The sequence below is a fragment of the Episyrphus balteatus genome, chromosome 2 (genome assembly GCF_945859705.1).
Source record: "Episyrphus balteatus chromosome 2, idEpiBalt1.1, whole genome shotgun sequence".
In the NCBI taxonomy this organism is placed as follows: domain Eukaryota; kingdom Metazoa; phylum Arthropoda; class Insecta; order Diptera; family Syrphidae; genus Episyrphus; species Episyrphus balteatus.
In genome coordinates this window covers 91,475,836-91,497,639 of record NC_079135.1, presented here as the reverse complement: position 1 = coordinate 91,497,639, position 21,804 = coordinate 91,475,836, and the positions used below count along the sequence as shown (strand labels likewise).

The following is a 21,804-nucleotide window of genomic DNA, read 5'->3' as shown; positions in this document are numbered from 1 at the left end:
AAATGGTATGCTATATAAGGCGCGCCGCAAGGATTTTTGCTTTACCCGTGAATGTGCCATTTTTTTTTTTGTACGTGTATACATCCGCATATATGTGCTATTGAGGAGTCTTCTCGGTGGTTACCATGTTTGGTATCGTTTTCGGTTTGATATTGGGTTCCATATATTGGGATTTTAGTACCGCATCAAGGAGTGAATAAAATTTTAAATTGCCCCACATATACACCACCAAAGCGTGGTGGGTTCCCAAAAAAAAAAAAAGGATGACACAGATGAACACCGAGATAGTGTGTGGAATACAGTTTTGTATATCTTACCGACTTCCCAAGGTATAGGTAGATTGTTAATATACTCGTCAGGATCTAACCTATATCCTTTTTGGAGATTCACTTGGGGATGTCTCTATTTCTATATCGCTTTACTCTCTTTTAGTTATCAGTTATTTCAATCTTTTAGCTTTGATATCCTTCTTTTTTTGGTTGCCAATGAGTTTGGGGTTTTCGAAGGGGGCTTTGGGTATATTCTATAGTATCATTTTATGATTCCATCCGAAGCTATATAAAATAAAAGTTGATACCACCACACCGCCATTGGGTAATGTCGTTTAACTTTTTCAATCTATGGCTTTAGATAGAGAGAGATCTTTTCAGGATTGAATGTTATATGTTTAGTGTTTTACTGTGTGCGGGATTGAGATTTTTTCTTCTTCTATATTAGGTTTTATCTGTATGTTCAAATCAATATGTGGCAGATCACTTTTGGGGACATAAAATTTAAATTTACAGAACAGAGTGTGTGTTTTTTTTTTGTGAGGTTGAAACAGTTGAAAACTTCGAGGTAACACAAGCGATGGATTCTATGGGTTGGATCTTTGACTTTTTGCTTTAATCGTGAATGAACTAAATCATAAACAATGAACATTTCGGATTTTCATGATTTTGATTTTAAACGCTAGTAATGAAAAATACTTAAGACTTTATGAATTAAAAATTTATGCTATTGCCGTTTAGTTTTTTTTTACCATTAATAAAATTTTTAAAAATATTTTTTGAAAATTTTTATTTACCCACAAGAAACTTTATCTACTAGCCCAAAAAAAGACTACTGCGTAAGTTATTTTTTTTTTCTTACCTACATTTTATATCGATTTAGAAAAATTATCAAAATACTTAGACCTTTTAGGGTTTCAATATTAAAATTTAAATTCAATCTTGCAAGGATCAAAATAATTGATAATTTGTAGGCCTTCACTAATTTTCTATTTTACCCTTTCGAAGTGATTTCAATGTTAATGGTTGGAGAGTATAGGCAGTCGCCCTTTTTTGAAGTTGTTGCGAAGTGTTTCAAATTTGTTTTTGAAAAATTAAAAAAATAGCGGTTTAAGAGCAAACAAAAATGGTTTTAGACTTAGCCCCCTCAAAGTTTTTGAAAATTTTTCCAGGTTTTAAAAATTTTTCTTGCCAATGTTCCAAATTTTTTAACCTTTCGAAAGATAAAGACCAAAAGCAAAAAATGCCTTTTTATAATAATTTTGTTTTAAAATTTTTAAAATTGGCATCGTAAAAATTATTTTTATTTACGGTTAAATCTACAATTAGGATTTTTTTTTGAAATTTTCAAAAGGGGAGTAAGAGTTTAATAAAATGGTTTTTTTTTTCTGTACACATCTCTAGTTCTTTATTTTTCTTACCGATAATTTGATTTGGATTAATAGATTATATAAATTGGATTAAGACAAAAGATAAGATACAATTTTGAAAATATAAAAACATGTGCTTTGTAAGCGTACTTTGAAAGTGCAATTTCGAGTTAAAACTCTTTTGAAAAAAAGTTTCGAAAGAGATATCTTAAAAACTATAATTTTTAGATAAGAACTTAATTGGGACAATTACAAAGCCAAGAACACTTTTAAAAATTAAAAAACAAAAATTAAAACTTACAAAATCAAAAAAAGGGGGACTATTCTTTTGTTTTCGGTCCTTACTTTCGACATTTTGAACTTAGAGATACAAAAATTTTGACATATCTTAAAAAGGTTTTTTTTTTTTTCAAAAAATTAGTTTTCGAAAATAGGGAAGCTAAGACTTCAAGGACCAATAAATAATATTCGAAGTAATTCTTGTCAATAATTTTTTAATGTACCCCGTAAGCTGGAAATTTCCTATAATTAGACTGTACTAAATAGCCTATATTCATAAATGCAAGAATTTTGGTTGCCTTAAAAAAGTTACTTTGTACTAAATTTACCTAAGTAAACTTATCCATTTATTAAAATCTTTGTTTCTTTCTGAAATAAAATTTCAATTTATACAATTTTCTTATAACTGATTTATTTCTAAAGGTCGGTCAATTGGTCACAAACATAATAGCTTACACGTTTTTTTTTTTATCATGGAGAATCTTAATCATATTCTCTAATATTGTTCTTTTGTCGAACATAATGCGCTATAAGCTGAATTTTTTCCAGTCGTACACTTACTTCCACTTGGTCCAGAGCTATAAATTGGTTTGTTGGGGACTGGTGTCGTGGCATAGTTGCATGCAAAGAAATAAGCAAAAGGATAGTCTTTGTAGTCTGGATTTTGGAAAAAGGCACCAGCGCAACCAACTCTGTAATTATTATCGATAACTATTGTTGCAAATCCTCCAATATTTTTTCTAAAAAAAAATAAATTAAATAAAAATATATGTAAACCAAAAAAAAATTTTTTTAAGATAAATACATACGAAGGATTATAACTGTTCAAATCAGCCATGGTTGCGTCATTGCTTTGTGCAAACCAAGTATTGACCATTTGTTCTGAAATATTCTTTGCTGCCCATGTGTGTGGCATATTGGACAATGACATGGCTATATTTTGTCCCGAATTACGGAAATTATCGGTATTGTGACAGTCGTTGGTGTATTTGCAAGTTCTTACAAGAAAAGTTGCAAGAGTAGCTAGCTCCTCATCCCATACCATTGTAGCCATTCTTGAGGCAGGTTGAAATTTCGTATTGTTGCCACTGGCTATTAGATTTCTATTATTATTGTGGGCTGCAAGGATAATTTTTTTATGTTCGGAATCCATGAAGGCTAGTTTTTTATCAGCCGAACAGGTTGATGCGAACAACTAGAAACAAAATTATTTTTAAGGACTTGTCAAAAAAGCTTTAAATTTTTTTTAATTTAAAACCATCTTACCATTGTATTATTGCAACCAATGTGCGGTACTCCTCCACAAAGAGCCTTATCACAAAAATCAAGAGTAGCTTGAGCAACAGCTACAAGCCCAATTAGGACCAAAAATAATTCTACTGACTTCATTCTGATTCAAGTGTCTTGAGATTTTTGTTATATTTCAGCTTCAAAACCTCATATTTATAGTCAAATTGTTAACAAAAAAAAAAAAAAATATATTAAATATTTGTTAAACTACTACTAACCACTTTGTAGACTTCTATCCTACATTCGTATAATCTTTTCATCAAGCGTGTTCTCTTTATTTACTTATGACGATATCATTTGGTGTGAAAAAAGTTTATTTTTCTATTGTTTTATTTTTGAAATTTAATCAAACAAACAGTTTTTTTTTTTTTGCATAATCTGTTTAGAAGACAATAAGACCACATGAGATTAGTGTCAATATTTGTCCACGCTTTGGCTCAAAAATTAATCTTTTTTGTTGGTACCTATTTATATGTCAGTTTAATAAAAAAAAAACGCAGAAAATTTGTTGATACAGACATTTATGATTGGTGCACGCTGTTTGCTTATGAATTTTAGAAAAACCCGCTGAGTAACCGGTTTCAGTTGATCGAGGGTGAAATTTGTTGGAAAGGAGAGACGTTGCAAAGGATTACCTTTTAAGATCCTACTGATGTATCCTTTTTGTAAAGCTACAGTAACCCGTTTAATATTTTTTCTTCTCTAAAGTTTCTGAAAAAAATTGTTAAAATTTCCAGAAAATGTCCAGGGTGCTCCGGGAGAATCACGGCTACGTGAAGTTGGCAGCCTTAAATGATAATTTTTTTTTTTCTTAAATCCACCTGGTTCGTTTGCCCAACGTTAGACCAGGATAGCTCAACTTTTTTTTCTTTATTCCACTGTTCTTTCAAAAGATACAAAAATTCATATGAGAAACCGAAAAAATTATGATTTTTTTCCTGGACCTACTTTTGTTTTTTGTTAGCCCACCCTTAGTTCAAAAACTATGACAGAAAAACTTTTTTCAAATTACCAACCTGTTAAAAATCATTTTTTCTATTGTAGTGTGAAGATTATCGTTCTGACACCTTTTCTCAACTAACCATATTAATTCCAACAAATTCCTTCCTTAGGAAGTTTGAAACATTAATAATAGCCTAAAACGATCAAATTGATTGAGATAGATGTATAAAACCAATTGCATTCGTTTTGTCCAGATCGAGTTCTTGATACATTCCCAAAATCATCTCTTGTCCATAGGATTTTTAAGAAATATTCAAAATACAAAATTTGCACTAAACAATACAGAAGTCCTCAAAATTCTCAAATAAAAGTTACGTATACACCACAGTGTACTGAAAATTTTAAAGTCCTCTGAAATCTTAAAAAAAAAAGATATTTTTTTTTAAATTCAAACCTCTGTCGTTTGTTAACCTCGATTTCCTTACATTATATGAACTACATTTAAAGTAAAATGTACCTACATAAAACAAACAAATTTTACTTATACCTACCCAAGCGACAATTAGCAACTTCGGTAGCAAAATTACCGAGGTAAAAATATTACCTAGAATTACCGCGGTTATAAAATGGCTATAAATTAGTTGTTTTTTAACTCTGGGTAAAAAAGTAAAAATGAACCCAAAAATAAACCCAAAGTTTATTTCTGATAATTTTGTATCTTTTTTTTCGGTAATTTAAAACCCGAGGTTCTACATAGGCTTTAAAATTACTTTTTCAAACCAGGGTTTTAAATCAGGTATATTTTTACCAATAATTAACTTTTTTTTTTTTAATTTTTTGGTAAATTTACAACCAATTCTAGCCCTAAGTTCAAAACGAGCTTCAAAATAACTGAATTTATAGGTTAAAAATAAACCAGTTTTGAAATTGGTAATTAAATATTCTACTTTGTTGGCTAAAAAATTACCAATTTTTTTACAAATGAAAAACTGGTTATAAAAAAGCTTATTTTATTGGTAATAATGCAACCAAATTTGTTTTGGATTAGAAATCGGTTTCGAATTAACCTGTTTTACTGGTTTTTATTTTACTTATTTTATGTAAAATGAAAAATTAGTAGTAAAAAAAAGCTCAATTTTGTGGTAAAAATGTTATCTATTTTATTTAAGTTTAAAAATTACTGTTTTTTAACTCATGGCGGTGATTTTTTCGTTATAAATTAACCCGTTTAAAACCAAGTTGTATTTTATTTGAAAAAAATTACCAATTTTTTTGACAAGTTTTGATTTCATAACATTTTTTTTTCATAGAAAATATTATTTCTTCTACTACGAAATAATGAAAGAAATGTTTTTTAAGTAAAATCGCTCTTTTGACTTAAGATGCAGCTCAAAGGACGTACTACAAACGGACAGATTTTTTTAAAGAATTATTATGAATTTAGGTGTTTTTTTTTTTTTTTTTAAGGTAATCCTTATGACAATTATAATAAGTCATGAAGGTAGAAACAGTCAACAACCAACATAAAAATTAATACGCAAAACTTTTGTAAAACAATTTAAGCGTGCAAGAATCATGAGGGCTATAATCTCCAAATTTTTGTTTTTAATTTGTTTTTTTAATCTTACATACATAAGTAAAAGAGAAATTAATTTTCTTAAGCGTGGGCAAATATTGACAATAATTTCATGTGTATATTGTCTTAATAACAGATTGTGCCAAAATATTATTTGTTTGAGAATAATAAAACAATAGAAAAATAAGCTTTTTCACGTTTAATAACATAGTCAAAAAAGGTAAATACAGAAAACACAGGTTATTATGAATGTAGAGATATAAAAGTCTACACCAAGATTAGTATGAGTTTGTTAAATATTTATTATAATTTTTTTTACTAACAATTTGACTATAAATAAGAGGTTTTTAATCAGAAATATAACAAAAATCTCAAGACACTTGAATCAGAATGAAGTCAGTAGAATTATTTTTAGTCCTAATTGGATTTGTTGGTTATGTAGCTTCTCAAGCTACAAGTACCAGTGATTATTGTGATCCAAGTCTTTGTTATGGTTCTCCACATACTGGGTGCAATAATACAATGGTAAGTTTAATTTTTTTTAATAAAGGATATTAAAAAATTACAATTTTAATTAAAATTTTTTATTTTCTTTTTAGGAATTCGCAGCCGACTGCGTAGAACCTGAGATAGTACCCATGGATGAAGCACATAAAAAGGCCATTGTTGACATGCACAATACTTATAGAAACTCAATAGCCAGTGGCAATATGACAGGTTTTAATCCATGCCCCAGAATGGCCACAATGCAATGGAATGAGGAATTAGCTTTTTTAGCTATGTACAATACAAGGACTTGCGTATATGCCCATGACCAATGTCACAATACTAAGCAATTCCCTTCAGCTGGTCAAAATATTGGTATGAACATGCAGAGTACAAAACACACAGATTCAAACATTAATCTGTCTAAGAGTGTTGTTACTACTTGCTGGAATGAATATAAGGATGCATCAATGAAGGACATTAATAGTTATCCTCCAAATCCACCGTAAGTATTTATTATTTTTTTTTTTTAATTTAATTCACTGACAAATAATATTTTTATATAATTTTTTTTAGAAAAGTTGTTGGTCACTTTACACAAATGTGTATTGAAAAGAGTAATGGAGTTGGTTGTCATGCTGTCAAGTTCAGAAATACAAATTACAACAACATGTATACGTATTATCTTGTATGTAATTATGCTAAGATATTTGAATACTATGGTCAAATTTATTCATCTGGACCAACTGCTTCCAAGTGTAAAACAGGCACAAATCCAAATTACAAAGGATTGTGTTCGGTTAACGAAGTTTATGAAAAATGAATTTTTCGAGAAAACGCCAAAAATTATATTGTATATGACGATGAAAAATAAATAAAAATGTGAATAAAAGTGAGATTGTATAAGTGGCTTATATTTTTTTTTTTGGCCTGACTCATTTATGAAAGATCGAAATTGGTTAGCAAGTGTGTTTTAATAACAAGTTTCTCTTAACGTAAACAAAAATAAATATATTTGATGAGTAAATGACAACCAGGGGCCTATTTCACAGATCATAAATCCCATACAACAATGAGGTGAAACGGTTTTTTTTGTTGTTCTTATTTTGTATTTCATAGATAAATCTATTTTTGACTAAAATAATTCTAGTATTTAACAAATAAATTTCATACTTTTAACCACAAGAAAAGATAATTTTCATCTATGACATACGATGCTGGAACAGGGGGTCTAGAGAGTTTCGGACATCATTGTTGACAGACTCGACCTTTTCGCTCACAGTCAGTAATTCATCCAGGTTAACGAACTGCGCTCTAATATCATTGAATGCATTAGCAAGATCCAAGATGTATTCTTTGGTTTTATCTGTTCTGTTGGCTCAAGTGGATGGGTCAAATGGTTGACGATATCTGGAAGTTTGGAATAGGTATGGTTGTTTCCTCTGTGTTGAAATTTGATTGTTTTTCATTCTGTTGTGTGGGACGTAGGGTTTTTTTTTTTTTCTTCAGCTAAGGCACCTTCAAGGCTATTCTCAGTAATGACTGTCCACTTGTCCCATATTTGATTTGTGAAAGCTGGGGCAGAACGAGGAAAAAGGGTACTCCCGTCAAGGGAAAAACTAGTAAGAAACTTCACAAAAAAAAATTGTTAATTTAGCAAGCTATCTTATTTCCAATACATTTGCTTAAAATTAGCTTAATTTACGGTAAAAACAATATGTGAATTATATAAATCAAAAGATAATAATGTATGAAAAAATTGGTAAATTGCTGATAAATCTAGTTGAGGTTGATAATGTGGATTATGTTTTATGGACGCACACTTTGGGTCGATGGATTGTAAGGTTTTACTCTACACTCCGGGTTCATGGATTAGAAATACGTATCACGTTTGTTAGTGCTGTACGTTGGTTGTTCGGTTGGTACACCCCGGGTCGGCGAGATGAGTGGTAAAATTTATGAGTACACTCTGAATCCGGGAATAATGTAGTTAGTATCAGAATTGCAACGCTGCCGTTGGTTACAAAAAACAGTAAAATCGAAACATTTTATATAAAATAAAAAAAAAAGAGGTTGTCTGTAAAGCCGGTTTACGGACGATGATTTTACGTGATAACGTCGTAAGAAAACAGGTTGTGTGCTTTTCTTTAAAATGAGTCAATTGAAGCGTTTATTTATTTCAAACAATCATTATTTACAAGAAAAAGCTAAAAAAAAATTACCTTTTTTATTTTCTCATTATATTAATTTTTTTATTTTAAAAGCTTACAAAAAAAATTAAGCCATTTAAAATCCAAGTATTTCTTCTAAAGAATAAAACCATTCTCAAATTTTTATGCGCAAAAAGTATAAAAATAATTTATTGAAAACAATAATTTTCATCAAAAAAAGCAAAAAAAAAAACATGAATTTTTATCTTCTCACGTCATTAATTCCATTTTTTTTTCCCTAACAACCTATACAAAATTTTATACCATCTGAAAGCTTATTGTCTAAGCTCAAAATATATATATCGATCAGGTCTATGAAACATCTACAAAAAGAGCTAGAATTTTTTGAACTCGATCAAATTTCATTAAAAAAAATCAAGAAAAAAAAAACACTTATTTTTATGTTCTCAATCAATTTTTTTGTTTGCCAACCTATAAAAAATTGTATACCATGTGAAAGCTTTTATTTCACCTTTCATATGACGTATCAATCTCATTTCAAAGATGCTTACAAGAGAAGTTAGTCAACCATGTCGAATTTCCAGAATGAGATTACAGTACTTCCCACACTGGTGGCTGTTCGGGGGGCAACAGATCTCCACTGGTGTTTTGAGGTTTTTCGCAAGTTTCTTGATTTAACATTGTGTAGCTTGTAGTAAGTCTACCGTTATGTGTGATACACCAAATGAAAGGTAATTGTATCAGGATGCTCATAAAAGTTTAATAAAATTTCTATCTGCTCTTTGTCAAAAGCTATAACCTGTTGAATTCTAAAATTTTATTTTACCGTTATCTCAAAATTGTGTTTACGAAAATGATTGAAATTTCACACACATTTAGTCGTGGTCATTACTCCATATACTTCCTGTATCTATTAAAGAAAAAAAAAAGATAAAAACAAAAAACGATGAAAATCAGTCAAAAATGGTAAAAAAACGTGTGTTTTAAAAACTTGTTTCTTCCGTTATTCAGTCAAAACTCACTAAACGATATGAATTTGCACATGTATGCATGTAAGGCCAAAACCTACATGTCCTATAAGTTTGAGATTTTTGAAAGCTCCAAAAAAAGCTAAAAATCAAAAACTACCCAAAAATACCTCTAAAAAAACAAGGTGTTTTTGAAAAATTCATATTTCGAAACGCAGAGTGTTGGAAAAAAATCCGTATCGGACGCCTAAGTTTTTTTCTCTCATCTTTTACCTTTCACCTTTAGAATTGTCAAACAAAAATTTCCCTACCCACAATCATCATTTTGTCATAGCCCCAACACGTGTACAACGTTCAAACAAAACGTTATAGCTAAGTTTCAAAATTTTTTAGAATTTTTTCTTAAATGCAGTTATTCTTAAATAAGTCTCATCTATCTATAGCAATCAAAATCAACTCTCTACAACTTTGCGTTTAGATTTTATCCCAAATTTCATCTTTCCGTTTTACCCCTGTTTACCCTATTAAATGACGGAATTTTTAAAAATCCTTCATTTGGATTAAGCTTTAGGTTGTTATCTTTCAAATAAGCTATAGAAGATTTTTGTATCTCTAATAGTTTATTTTTAATTTTGAATTGAAATTTTTGCCGCGAGAGTGGAATGGGAGAAAATGGCGTCACTTTTTTGGACTTTCCTGAACTGTGACCACAATGATAAGGACATATCAAATTGTTGAAGAAGGATTTCAGGATTAAAATTTGATGTGTTTTTTTTTTACAGTAGTTTTCATTTTCAGAATTTGACCTTATACCTAATATAATTTTAGGTTCATATTTTGTTGATAAACATATATTTCTATAACTAACAGGATTGAGGTTGTCTGTATTGATTTTATATCAAACGTGCTCGAAAATAATGTTCTTTCAACATGTTTTTTGGTAAGACTTTAACAAAAAAAAGTAAGTTTTTTTTACGGAACGTGAACAAATCTGTGTCAATAAGTTAAAAGAGCTTAAGTCAATTTTTATCATTTTTCAGTATAAGCAAATAAAGTTTGTGGACCAGATTTTTTTTTACTTTTTTTGTGATTACTTTTAAACTGTTGCCGCTAAACCAACAATTTTTTTTTCTGGGTACAGGCTTGTTATACCCTTAATTTTCATATGTATATTTTTCCTTGAAAACGTTCGGGACGGCCGTTACATTTGAAAAAATAACTTACTTTGACTTAAGTATACAATTTTGCAGACATTTCAAGGAACAAAACAGCTTATGTTTACTTAAGCTGTTTTGCAAAATTGGGTTTGGTTCAAAATGCATTTTTTTAAAATGACTTGAGTCGACATAAGAACACAAATGGTTCACTCGACCACAAGTTTAAAATAGCTCATGTTGACCTAAGCGATGAATATATTTGAATTCAAATTGTCATAGTAGCTTATGTCATGACTTAAGCTTATTTAAAAAAGTTTATTATTTTTAAGATTTTGACGATTTTATACATAAGCTATTTTGCAAATGCAGTTTTTGTCCAAAAAGACTTAAGCTATTATGATTTTTTTTTAATTTAACGGTTTATATTTTGCGTAGAGAAATGAGACCCAGACTAAAACAAAGCTGAACAAAAGGTGAACATGTTAAGCAAATAAAATCGTTTTTCACTTATGTCGACATAAGCTCTTTTAACTTATTACCACAGAAATATTCACAGTATGTATGGTATGTGTATGTAAATGTGTGTAATTTTTTTTTTAATCGTGTGTTCTAGTTTTACTTAGAAAGCAGAAGAATGTTTCGAAAATTAAACTATACAAATAATAAGGGTTTTTTGCGTTTCATAATGAGATCAGATGTTCAAACAGAAAATGCTTAGGGACATATGTATCTGTTTCAGTATAAATATAACTGAAATCATGAAAAAAATACACTGCTTGACAATAGAATAGGTTCACCTTGTAAACTGCAAAGAAGAGCTGCTACTCTGCTACTCTGTGAATGCTATACATACATTTTAAAGAAAAAATACTTTTTAAATTTTATGAAAAATTTTAAAAATAATTCATAGATCCAATATTTTTTTCATTAAATTTAAAAAACATTTTACTTAATTTTTAAAGAAAATTATTACTATACAAAATTATAGGAATAATTCATAAATTTATTGATTTTTTTCATAAAATTTAAAAAACATGTTATTTAATTTTTTTTTTTTTTCAAAAAATTAAACTTGAAAAAAAAATCATTAAATTAATTTGAATTTGATCATTAAGGGCCATTTGCTGAATCGAAACTTAAATAATTTATGTTGAACATAAACTGTCACATAAGGATTTATGTAGAACTTAAATGCTTAAGTTTCGATTCAGCAAACGGGTCTAAATCATTTAAATCTAAGAAGCATTTACTAAAATATGTGCATATATTTGAAAATTTTAGAATAACTTTATGAACAGAATTAATTAAGAACTTTATCTTTAGTTTAATGAAAGATTCATTCCCTTATGATTTTTTTTCATAAAGAGATTCTTTAATTTAATTAATCTGTACTTTGGCTCATTTGCCCTGCATTTTTGAATTCATTTAATGTACAAATTCATTTATTTTATGTACCTTTTTGGTTTACAATTTGGTTTGAAACAATAGCACAAAATCACTATCAAAATGGCTTGTACAGTGTTAAGTGATTTATTCGGACCCCTTCGATGGACTTTTCCGAAAGATAACGAGCTATCCACACAGTCAGAATAGCTTCATTCTAGTTAAACGGGTAAAACGTCTCACTGTTGGAATAGTTTTGCTTTTCTTCGGACTTTAAAAAAACTGAAAAAAAGTTAACAGTTTTGGGTGATTTACTAGAGGAAAAATTGAATTTTTTTTTAGGACCAAAACTATCAGTAGGTACCTGGTACGAAAATTTTTATACAAAAGCATTAAAGTAAAGGTCGTTTTAAAATTTTAGAAAATTTTAGTCCAGTAATTTTAGGTTTTATCTGCGGAAAAATTCCTACTGGGCTGAATTTTGGTATACAGCTTAATGACGGCTTTGTTATGAAGATGTGAAAAATCGACATTGATATCGTGTCCGCGTTAAGAGTTATAGGGGTCAAAAGGTCACAAAAACTGGTTTTTCACGATTTTCAGCAAAACGGTAAGTCTTATCAAAAAATTTTCAATGCAAGAATTGTAGACCAGATTATTATATATAAAAAGTGTCATGATACTTTTTTTCCTAAGACCCACCGTTTCTTAGGTATAACGATTCAAAAAGTTGAAGTTTAGTTGTAATCGTCATAATCCTATTCCTGAAAAAAAAACTCCTAACTGAAAAGTTCCTGAAATTTCATTATTTTTTTAGCTTGAATTTCGTTCCTCAACTGTTAAGAATATGGGGAAACCAAAAAAAAATGGAAATTTTCGCCATTTTTCCGATTGAGGCCCTTCTCCCGAAACCATTTCCCTGGGAATTTTTGATTAGAATATGTCTGAAAATATACAGGGTGTGCAATAGAGAATGGACAACCCTAAAACGGCTTATAGCTACACTTATGATTGTTCTAAAAACAGATAGAAAAAAGTTCTATCGCAACCAGTTCATAAAATATGGACTTTTTTTCGTTCAGTGTATTTTAAATTTTATCATCTTATGTTTTCGTTCACTACAACCACGAATTAATGAATTTTATTTATTTCTTTTTTTTATAATTTTCTACAATAATTGGATGAGTACATAAAAGCTTTAAAAATTTCATAGCTATTGCACATTTTCGTAAAAAAAATTTTGAAATCTGTTTTTTGATGCAAAATGTAAAAAAAGTATTTTATGAAAAATTTTAAACACCTGTGGTATAAAATAAATCTATAGAAACCTAGGTGGCCATCTTTCTTAAAAATATTCTCCTTATACCAGAATATTTTTAAGAAAGTTGGCCACCTAGGTTTCTATAGATTTATTTTATACCACAGGTGTTTAAAATTTTTCATAAAATACTTTTTTTACATTTTGCATCAAAAAACAGATTTCAAAATTTTTTTTACGAAAATGTGCAATAGCTATGAAATTTTTAAAGCTTTTATGTACTCATCCAATTATTGTAGAAAATTATTAAAAAAAGAAATAAATAAAATTCATTCATTCGTGGTTGTAGTGAACGAAAACATAAGATGATAAAATTTAAAATACACTGAACGAAAAAAAGTCCATATTTTATGAACTGGTTGCGATAGAACTTTTTTCTATCTGTTTTTAGAACAATCATAAGTGTAGCTATAAGCCGTTTTAGGGTTGTCCATTCTCTATTGCACACCCTGTATATTTTCAGACATATTCTAATCAAAAATTCCCAGGGAAATGGTTTCGGGAGAAGGGCCTCAATCGGAAAAATGGCGAAAATTTCCATTTTTTTTTGGTTTCCCCATATTCTTAACAGTTGAGGAACGAAATTCAAGCTAAAAAAATAATGAAATTTCAGGAACTTTTCAGTTAGGAGTTTTTTTTCAGGAATAGGATTATGACGATTACAACTAAACTTCAACTTTTTGAATCGTTATACCTAAGAAACGGTGGGTCTTAGGAAAAAAAGTGTCATGACACTTTTTATATATAGGTAATAATCTGGTCTACAATTCTTGCATTGAAAATTTTTTGATAAGACTTACCGTTTTGCTGAAAGTCGTGAAAAAATAGTTTTTGTGACCTTTTGACCCCTATAACTCTTAACGCGGACACGATATCAATGTCGATTTTTCACATCTTCATAACAAAGCCGTCATTAAGCTGTATACCAAAATGCAGCCCAGTAGGAATTTTTCCGCAGATTGGGCTTAAAAATGACTAAAATGACTGGGCTATTTTCAAAAAGCACATTTTTGGATTTTTTAAAAATATTTCAAACATTTTTTTTGAAATATCAATTTTTTCAAAACGGGTTTTGTGAAAAATTTTGAAATTTCGTTTTTATTTGTAAATTAATTTATTTCTTCAAAATGGCATACCAACTTTTTTTTTTTGAAAAATGTTAGAAAATTTGTATGTAGGTATATATAAAAAATTATATTTAAAAAAAGATGTTATTTTTATATTTTTTTTTTTTTTCTTGAAAATATGTATCAAATTTTAAAAAGCTTTTACATTTGAGTTACTTTAAGCACAAGAGCAAGTACGTGCGACCCTAATCGTGCATTTTATTTTAAATATATTTTCGTAAATAAAAAAGGTATTTTTTTAATATTAGTTCATTAGTTTAATAAAATAAGCATTATCGATTGAATATATTTTACTTAAAAAGCTAGTTGGGATATTTTCTTCTAATTTTCCTAAATAAGACAATTTAATCTATTGTATTAATCACAAAAACGTCTTTTTGAGAGCATTGCTTTATCATATTGTTTTAATTCATGTAACAATTTTTTTTTGAGATTTTCAAAAAAAATCCAAAGTTAACACCCAATGTCGAAAAAAATGCACTAAAAAAAAAATGCCTCTAAATCCATCGAGTGAAACATGTAAAAATGGTACCTTTTGCTCTTTTCATAGTTGAAACCCAAATATGTCCTCGTCCTCCAAAAATATCGTGTCCTACCCAGAATCAAAAAAATCCAGAAAATCCGAAATCCAGAAATCCAAAAACCCGAAAGCCCATAATCCCGAAAATCCAGAAATCCCAAAATTCCGAAAACCTAAAATACAGAAAATCAAAAATGCGAATCTCAAGAAAAATTATATAAAATAGCAAGTTTGCGCCGATTTTTAATTTTATAAAATTTTTCGGGATTTCGATAAAATAAGCCTAAGATTAAAGTCTGGCCTTTCTGGCTTTTGGGTTTTCCTAATTTTGGGTTTTCAGCATTGTTTCTTTCGGAATTTCGGGATCCTGGATTTGGATTTTTCATGATTCTGTGTTTTCGGGATACAGAATTTTGGGATTGTGTCCGATTCAAAATCCCTGTTTTGGCTAGTTTTTTTTTACCTAATAGTACCTACTTCCAATATTTGAACTTCAGAATATTGCATAGCATTCCCCTTTGTGTTTTTTAAGTTCCTCAATTTAAAAAAAAATTATTTTGAGTGACTCACCCTGAATTGGCACATTTAAACTGTTTACCATAGAAGTTAGATAACTACTCTTCTCTTAGCACTTATATCAACATTGATTATAACATTTTAAGCGTGTACAAAAATAAGTACTATAAACATATTTTTATAATTCTTTTCCAATAAGTGAATTAAAGAAAGTTAATTTTTAAACGAAGCGTGTTAACAAATATTTAATATTCTTTATTAGAATGTGGACTATTTTTTCTATGAAAACAAAAGAATGTTTTGTCTTTCACCAAACAAATCTATGCAAACATTAAGGCGTTTGACGTTTGAAATTACTGTGTCAAATGTTCAAACATCTTAGAAAGATGAAGAATTTTAATTTAAAATTTCAGAATAAATAGTAGGTTTTTAAGCTGAAATGATAACAAAAATACTTTAACAGTTGAATCAGTATGATCTCAGTCAAGTTATTAGTTGTCCTTATTGGATTTGTTGGTTTTGTAGCTGCTGTCAATTATTGTGATAAGGCTCTTTGTGGAAATGCTAAGCACATTTCTTGCAATGCCACTGGGGTAAGTTGAAATTGCTTAAATATTTAAAGATCTTAAAATATCTTTTAACAAAAAGTGTTGCCAACAACCAATTTTATAAAATTTCAAACAAATACCAAAACTTATAATTTTTTTTCTAGAAATTTTCAGATATCTGTAAGAAAACTGCCAAACTTGCAACTTTCACAGCTGATGACAAAAAAGCTATAGTAAAAGGACACAATGCATTAAGAAACGATTTAGCCAGTGGCAAAATTACCGGCTACGATACATGTCCAAGAATGGCTACAATGCAATGGGATGATGAACTAGCTCTATCCGCTGGTGATAACGTAAAACGTTGCTTATTTGCCCATGATGAATGCCATAATACCTTCAAGTACAAATCATCCGGACAAAATATTTGCGAATTGGCATCCGATCAACCACACACCGATACTCAACAAAATATGGTAAAATCATGCTTGCAAACTTGGTGGACAGAAAAGAAAGATGCATCCATGACTGATATTAAAAAGTATCCTGAATTTCCAAAGTATGTAAATTGTGATCTTTTAAGTACAATTTTACAATATATTTTAATTTTTTTTTAGACATATGATTGGTCATTACACAGTTATGGCTGTTCAAGGCAATGATAGAGTTGGATGTGCTGCTTCATATTTCAATGATCCAGCTATGGATGATTGGTTTGCATTTTTGTTTACATGCAATTATGCAAAAACAAATATCATAAACGGTACAATTTATACTTCTGGTAAGACCGCTAGTGGATGTAAGGCTGGAGTAAATCCAAGTTTTAAGGGATTATGTTCTGAAAAGGAAGTATATTAAATAAAAATTGCTTAAGAATATTTGTGTTAAATGGACAATAAAGAAATGCAGAAAACTTAAAACATAGTTTTTTTTTTATTCCAATTTATTTATTTATTGTTATTATATCTAAAGTCACCATTAAAAAAAAAATTAACAATCTGTTAAATAGCATACAAATTTTAAAATTTTTTTTAAATTGCTACTTTAAAATTAATTGAGTGTGATTATATAAATTGGGCCTTTATAAAATGATAACACTGGGCAACACGGGTTTTGTTTAATGTGAAGTTTGATGAACTTTTCACAAGGATTTTGAGATGCTGAAATCAAATTAAAAGTTAAAAATTTCCTTTAAGCTCGCGTTTTCGAGTTATTCTCATTATAAAATCTAATTCATCGATTTTTTGTCGTGTACTTTTTAAGCATTGCCCTAATTTACACTGGTTTTGTTTCAGGAACAAATCAATACTTTTCTAGATGTTTTGAATATGTTAAATTTTTCTATCAGCTCGTGTTTTTTAATCCAAACTAGATCCGCTACAAAAATAACCCAATTCAAAAATTGTAAATTTTTATCTCGGCTAAACAAAAAAAAACTATAGGAAGTAAAAGCATAAGTCAAGGCAACTTATTTAAACAACAAATTAATTTTGAAAACTTAACAAGTGTATTTTAAATTCTCAATAACAAAAAAATACTAAAATTCAAGTGTTTCAAGAGTATAACCCATGACTTAAACCGGTAATAAAAATAAATGAAAAATGGAAACTATTAAAATTTGATTTGAAATTGATTTTTTTTTTTCCTAACGAGGACTCTCCAAAGAATTTCAATAAGGTTTACATCGCGGGAGCATGCTGGCCAATTCATTAAATTAATAGAATTTATTTCCAACCAAAAAATTGTTTCTCTATGGATTTTATGGATTCTGGCATATTCCTGCTAAAAATCGAAGTTTCGTCACGGTTATCAGTCAAAAAGTATACTAAACTTAATCGGAGAACTTAAACATAAGTTTTGCACTACATTTTCGATTAAGTGAATTGAATTTCGGCCCAATTTTGTTTTTTCTTTATTCCACCATTTCTTCAAATGATACAGTGAAAAATTTTGTTTCTATCAGAAACCGAAAAAAAAAAATAATTTCTTACCCCCTGAAAAAATCGTTTGTTAAAACCGTCGTTTGTCTGTCCAAAATAAGCCCAGAATAGCACAACTATTATTTTCCCTATCCTACCCTTAGTTTACAAATTATAGAAACATTATTTTTTATTCACCTCAAAAAAAAAATAAAATTATAGTACGTATACACCACAGTGACCTTTTATATTTTTTTAATTTAGAAAAAGTAAATAGACTGGTGTGGGCACTGCGCCTCAAATGTTATTTATTTGACTTAGAATTCTAACTTGATTGAATGTAGTTCATATAACATTCCTGTTAAGAAGAATAAGTTGATTATTGTATTATTTCACCTTAAAAATCACTTACAAATATTTTGTCAAGAGTTAAAATCATTGATTATTATTTTTGGTTTGCCATATGAGCACTTAAAAAAGCTACATGCTTAGTATTCAAACTTATTTCGAAAGTAACAACAAATATAAAATGGTGCGACGAAAGTAAATGGTGGTTAAGTCTTAGCTAACCTTGGGCAAAAAAAAAAAAAAAACACAGTGATAAATCAACAATTTAACATACACTGAACAAAAAAATATTTTTTATGGTTTTTTAGGTAAGCCTTTTACTTTTAATCTTGAAAAATTTATAAAACGACTTAATCAAAATTGTTAATAATAGCGCAGTTAAAGATTGAATGTGTATTCAGTTTGAAAAAATTAAAAAAAAAATAATTCAGAAGCTATGAATTTTGTTTTATTTTTCTTATTTATTTAACCTAAATTTACCTCTATTGCGTAGAACTATTTGAACAAATTAAATCGCTTAGTTTGTGTACAACACGAGTTGGCTTTATTAAATTAATCAATTTTTTATGTTAATCCTATTGTTACGACAGTAGTGACATTCAACAAAATTGTTGGCGCAATATGCATACATATTTTTTTACTTGATAAATTGTGCGTTTGTTTGTTTAAGATAATAACAACTTCAGAATGCGTTTTTATCTTCGAAACGTGAAGACATACTTATATGTTTTTTTAATACTTCGCACATTTCGTGTCAGAGTAAATCTACTTTTCAAATTTTTTGAATTGTTTTCATTAAAAATGGAAAATTATATACCTAAAATCAAAATCGAGCACTTTTTTGACAGAAATTCAGCTAAATTTGTATATTGTTTTGGAATTGATTTTTATAGACCAAAAACAACAATACATTTCATATAACAATTTTGGAAAAACTAAATTTTCTCAAAAACGGCTCCTAGGATTTTCATCGCAAAATTGAAGCATTATTTTTGCGACAAGTTCTATCCCTTAGTGAATTTTTTTTTTTTTCAAAATTTATTAACGGTATTAAACGTTTTTTTTTTTTGTTTTATTTTTGACTTTTCCCAAATAAATGGTTCAATATATATTGCCTTAATATAAATCTAAAACAAAATTTTGAAAAAAAATAATATTTGGGTTTAAAAAACAAACTTTGAAAATTTTTGTTTTGAAAAATCGATTTTTTGAATTGAATTCTTTTTCGAATTTTGATTAATAATTTCCATAAAATAACATACCATTTTTATTTTAAAACTTTTTTTCAAAAAATTATTTCAAAAAATAGTTTTTAATAAAACGTCTCTAACTATTAATTTAAACTGCATACTTTTCTTGGAGCTCAATTTCATTTATAGATTTGTTTTTTTTTTTTTTTAATTGAAGAACGAATTTTAGCTTTTTTTTTTAAATATTTTTTTATTTTCATTTACCAACATTTTTTTTTGTAGTCGAGCATTTTCTTATTTCCGTTTTACATAGTTTATTTTCCATATACTTCTTTTTGTGCACACAATGACTTAAAATTTGGATTTACTCCACTTGTGCACTTACTTGCACTTTTGCCAGTTGAATAAATTGAACGATCAAAAATATTCGTCTTTGCGTAGTTGCATGTGTATAAAATCGTAAACCAATTTTCTTGCTCTGGGTCTCTGTAAGAAGAAGCAGCACAACCCATTCTGTTATTTTCTTCAACAGCCATCACCGTAAAATGACCAATAACATGTCTAAAAATAAACCAACAAATTTAAATTTAAAAAAGCAACTCCAAAAATTATCAATATAAATACGAACTCGAAATTTTCCGGATAGCTATTAATTTCCTTCATTGATGTCTCATTTTTTTCTGCCCACCAAGAATCAATCATCGACAATATTATAGATTCTGCTTGAGATTCTATTGGATCACTTGACCAAGTTATAGCAATATTTTGTCCAGAAGTGCTAAAGTTTTTAGTATTATGGCATGCATCATGAGCGAATTTGCAAGTTTTAACGTTTAATTCAGCAAGATCAGCTAATTCGTTATTCCATTGCATTGAAGCCATTCTTGGAGATGGTTCAAAGGGTTTCATATCACCACTAGCTAGTTGATTTCTGAGCTTATTGTGTTGTTTTACCATAGCTCTTCGAAAATCGGGTGAAATTTTGATAAGTTTTTTGTCCGACGAACATGTTGTTGCAAATTCCTAAAAGAAAAAAATGTTAATTTAAAAAAAATGTAATAGATTTTTTTTTCAATTTTCTTCCAAAGTTGTACTTTTTTTTCACTTTTTTCGATAAAACTTTCAATCTTACCCCAGTATTGTTGCAAGCAATGTGCTCGGCTTTTCCACAAAGTGCTTTATCACAATAATCAGTAGCTGCTGTAACTTGAGAAATAGCTACAAGACCTACAAATCCAATGCAAAATACTAATAATTCAACTGACTTCATTCTGATTCAACTGTTTAATGACTTCTGTTTTAATTATTCCAGTTGCAAAACCTTATATTTATAATGAAATATTTTTTTTTAAATATTTCGTTTATTCAAAACCTTCTATGTACTTTAGCAATGACGTCAAAGTTTGTTTTCGGAGAATGAAAGTCTTTTGTTCCATAAATAAACCCGAAAAAAAGGTTAAATATACCACCCATATGACTTTTAATAAGTAAATATTAGTTCAAGTTTTAGACATTAGGTACAAATAGTCTTCTAATTGCTCTAAAAACATAATAAACAGTTATTCAGTACGACACGGGTATTTTTCGTATTATGAAATGGAAATTTTTCAAAATTTTGTTCAGCATCTGAGTCAGAACGAAGGGGGAATTGGAAAATACAATATTGTCTTCGCACAAAAGTAGTTTCTAAAGAAAAGCAATCTACGTCAGAGTCGTTTGATCTAAATACCCAGAACTTAAAAACTACACCTGTGAAGAGTCTGGATAAATAATAAGCATTCAAAAGAGTTATAGAAAGAAGATAGAGGTTTTGGAAGATGAAAACCTCCGATTTCATATTCGGAAAATACATTAAGAAGAAATATCAACAATCTTTTGCTGAATAAATTCAACTACAACTACCTACATTTTGGTATTCAGTAAAAATCAGGCCTTTGAAATGATCCTAAAAAGAAAAATTAGATAATTATTTCAGATCGACTTCGTAGAGTTAAGAAAGAAGATCAAATCTCTGCTTAGATTCTTTAGCCTTAATTACATGGTTAAAAATTTTGTCGAAGTTTTTAATACAACCTTTGTGTTTTGTGTACTTTTGTTAAAAAAAGGATAATAAATCTGTATGTTTTGTAGAAAAACGGAATAACTTTATAAATCCAATCAAAATCTTAAAGAAAAAGTTAAAAAAAACAAATACGTTTTTTCATTTTTTCTCATTATATCAATTATTTTATATAAAAAAGCTTGCAAACAAATTACACCATTAAAAAGTTTAGTTATTCTTCTAAAGAAAAAAACCATACTTAAATTTTTACAATGCATAAAAAGTATATAAATAATTTATTGAAAACAATCATTTTTGAAGAAAAAAGCAAAATATCAATTTTTTTTATCTTCTCACACTATTACCTAAATCAATTTTTTTCTATG

General features: G+C 28.6%; 4 protein-coding genes across 4 annotated transcripts; 2 read left to right on the top strand and 2 right to left on the bottom strand.

Annotated features, from left to right (window-relative positions):
- Positions 1–2,302: 2,302 nt before the first annotated feature.
- Positions 2,303–3,321, bottom strand: LOC129911811 (antigen 5 like allergen Cul n 1-like). Its single transcript, XM_055989754.1, has 3 exons — positions 3,185–3,321; positions 2,728–3,113; positions 2,303–2,658 (listed from the first exon to the last, which is right to left on the bottom strand). The coding sequence occupies exons 1-3, from the start codon at positions 3,305–3,307 to the stop codon at positions 2,415–2,417; spliced, it is 753 nt and encodes a 250-aa protein (XP_055845729.1). The 5' UTR covers positions 3,308–3,321; the 3' UTR covers positions 2,303–2,414.
- A 2,780-nt stretch (positions 3,322–6,101) lies between these two features.
- LOC129911810 (antigen 5 like allergen Cul n 1-like) lies at positions 6,102–7,049 on the top strand. Its single transcript, XM_055989753.1, has 3 exons — positions 6,102–6,251; positions 6,326–6,717; positions 6,789–7,049. Exons 1-3 carry the CDS (start codon positions 6,117–6,119, stop codon positions 7,033–7,035), a joined length of 774 nt encoding a protein of 257 aa, XP_055845728.1. The 5' UTR covers positions 6,102–6,116; the 3' UTR covers positions 7,036–7,049.
- Positions 7,050–15,845: 8,796 nt separating this feature from the next.
- Positions 15,846–16,840, top strand: LOC129909561 (antigen 5 like allergen Cul n 1-like). The gene is made up of 3 exons (XM_055986635.1): positions 15,846–15,965; positions 16,085–16,479; positions 16,538–16,840. Exons 1-3 carry the CDS (start codon positions 15,846–15,848, stop codon positions 16,776–16,778), a joined length of 756 nt encoding a protein of 251 aa, XP_055842610.1. The 3' UTR covers positions 16,779–16,840.
- A 2,813-nt stretch (positions 16,841–19,653) lies between these two features.
- Positions 19,654–20,652, bottom strand: LOC129912536 (antigen 5 like allergen Cul n 1-like). The gene is made up of 3 exons (XM_055990826.1): positions 20,510–20,652; positions 20,006–20,400; positions 19,654–19,938 (listed from the first exon to the last, which is right to left on the bottom strand). Exons 1-3 carry the CDS (start codon positions 20,645–20,647, stop codon positions 19,692–19,694), a joined length of 780 nt encoding a protein of 259 aa, XP_055846801.1. The 5' UTR covers positions 20,648–20,652; the 3' UTR covers positions 19,654–19,691.
- Between the last annotated feature and the right edge of the window lie 1,152 nt (positions 20,653–21,804).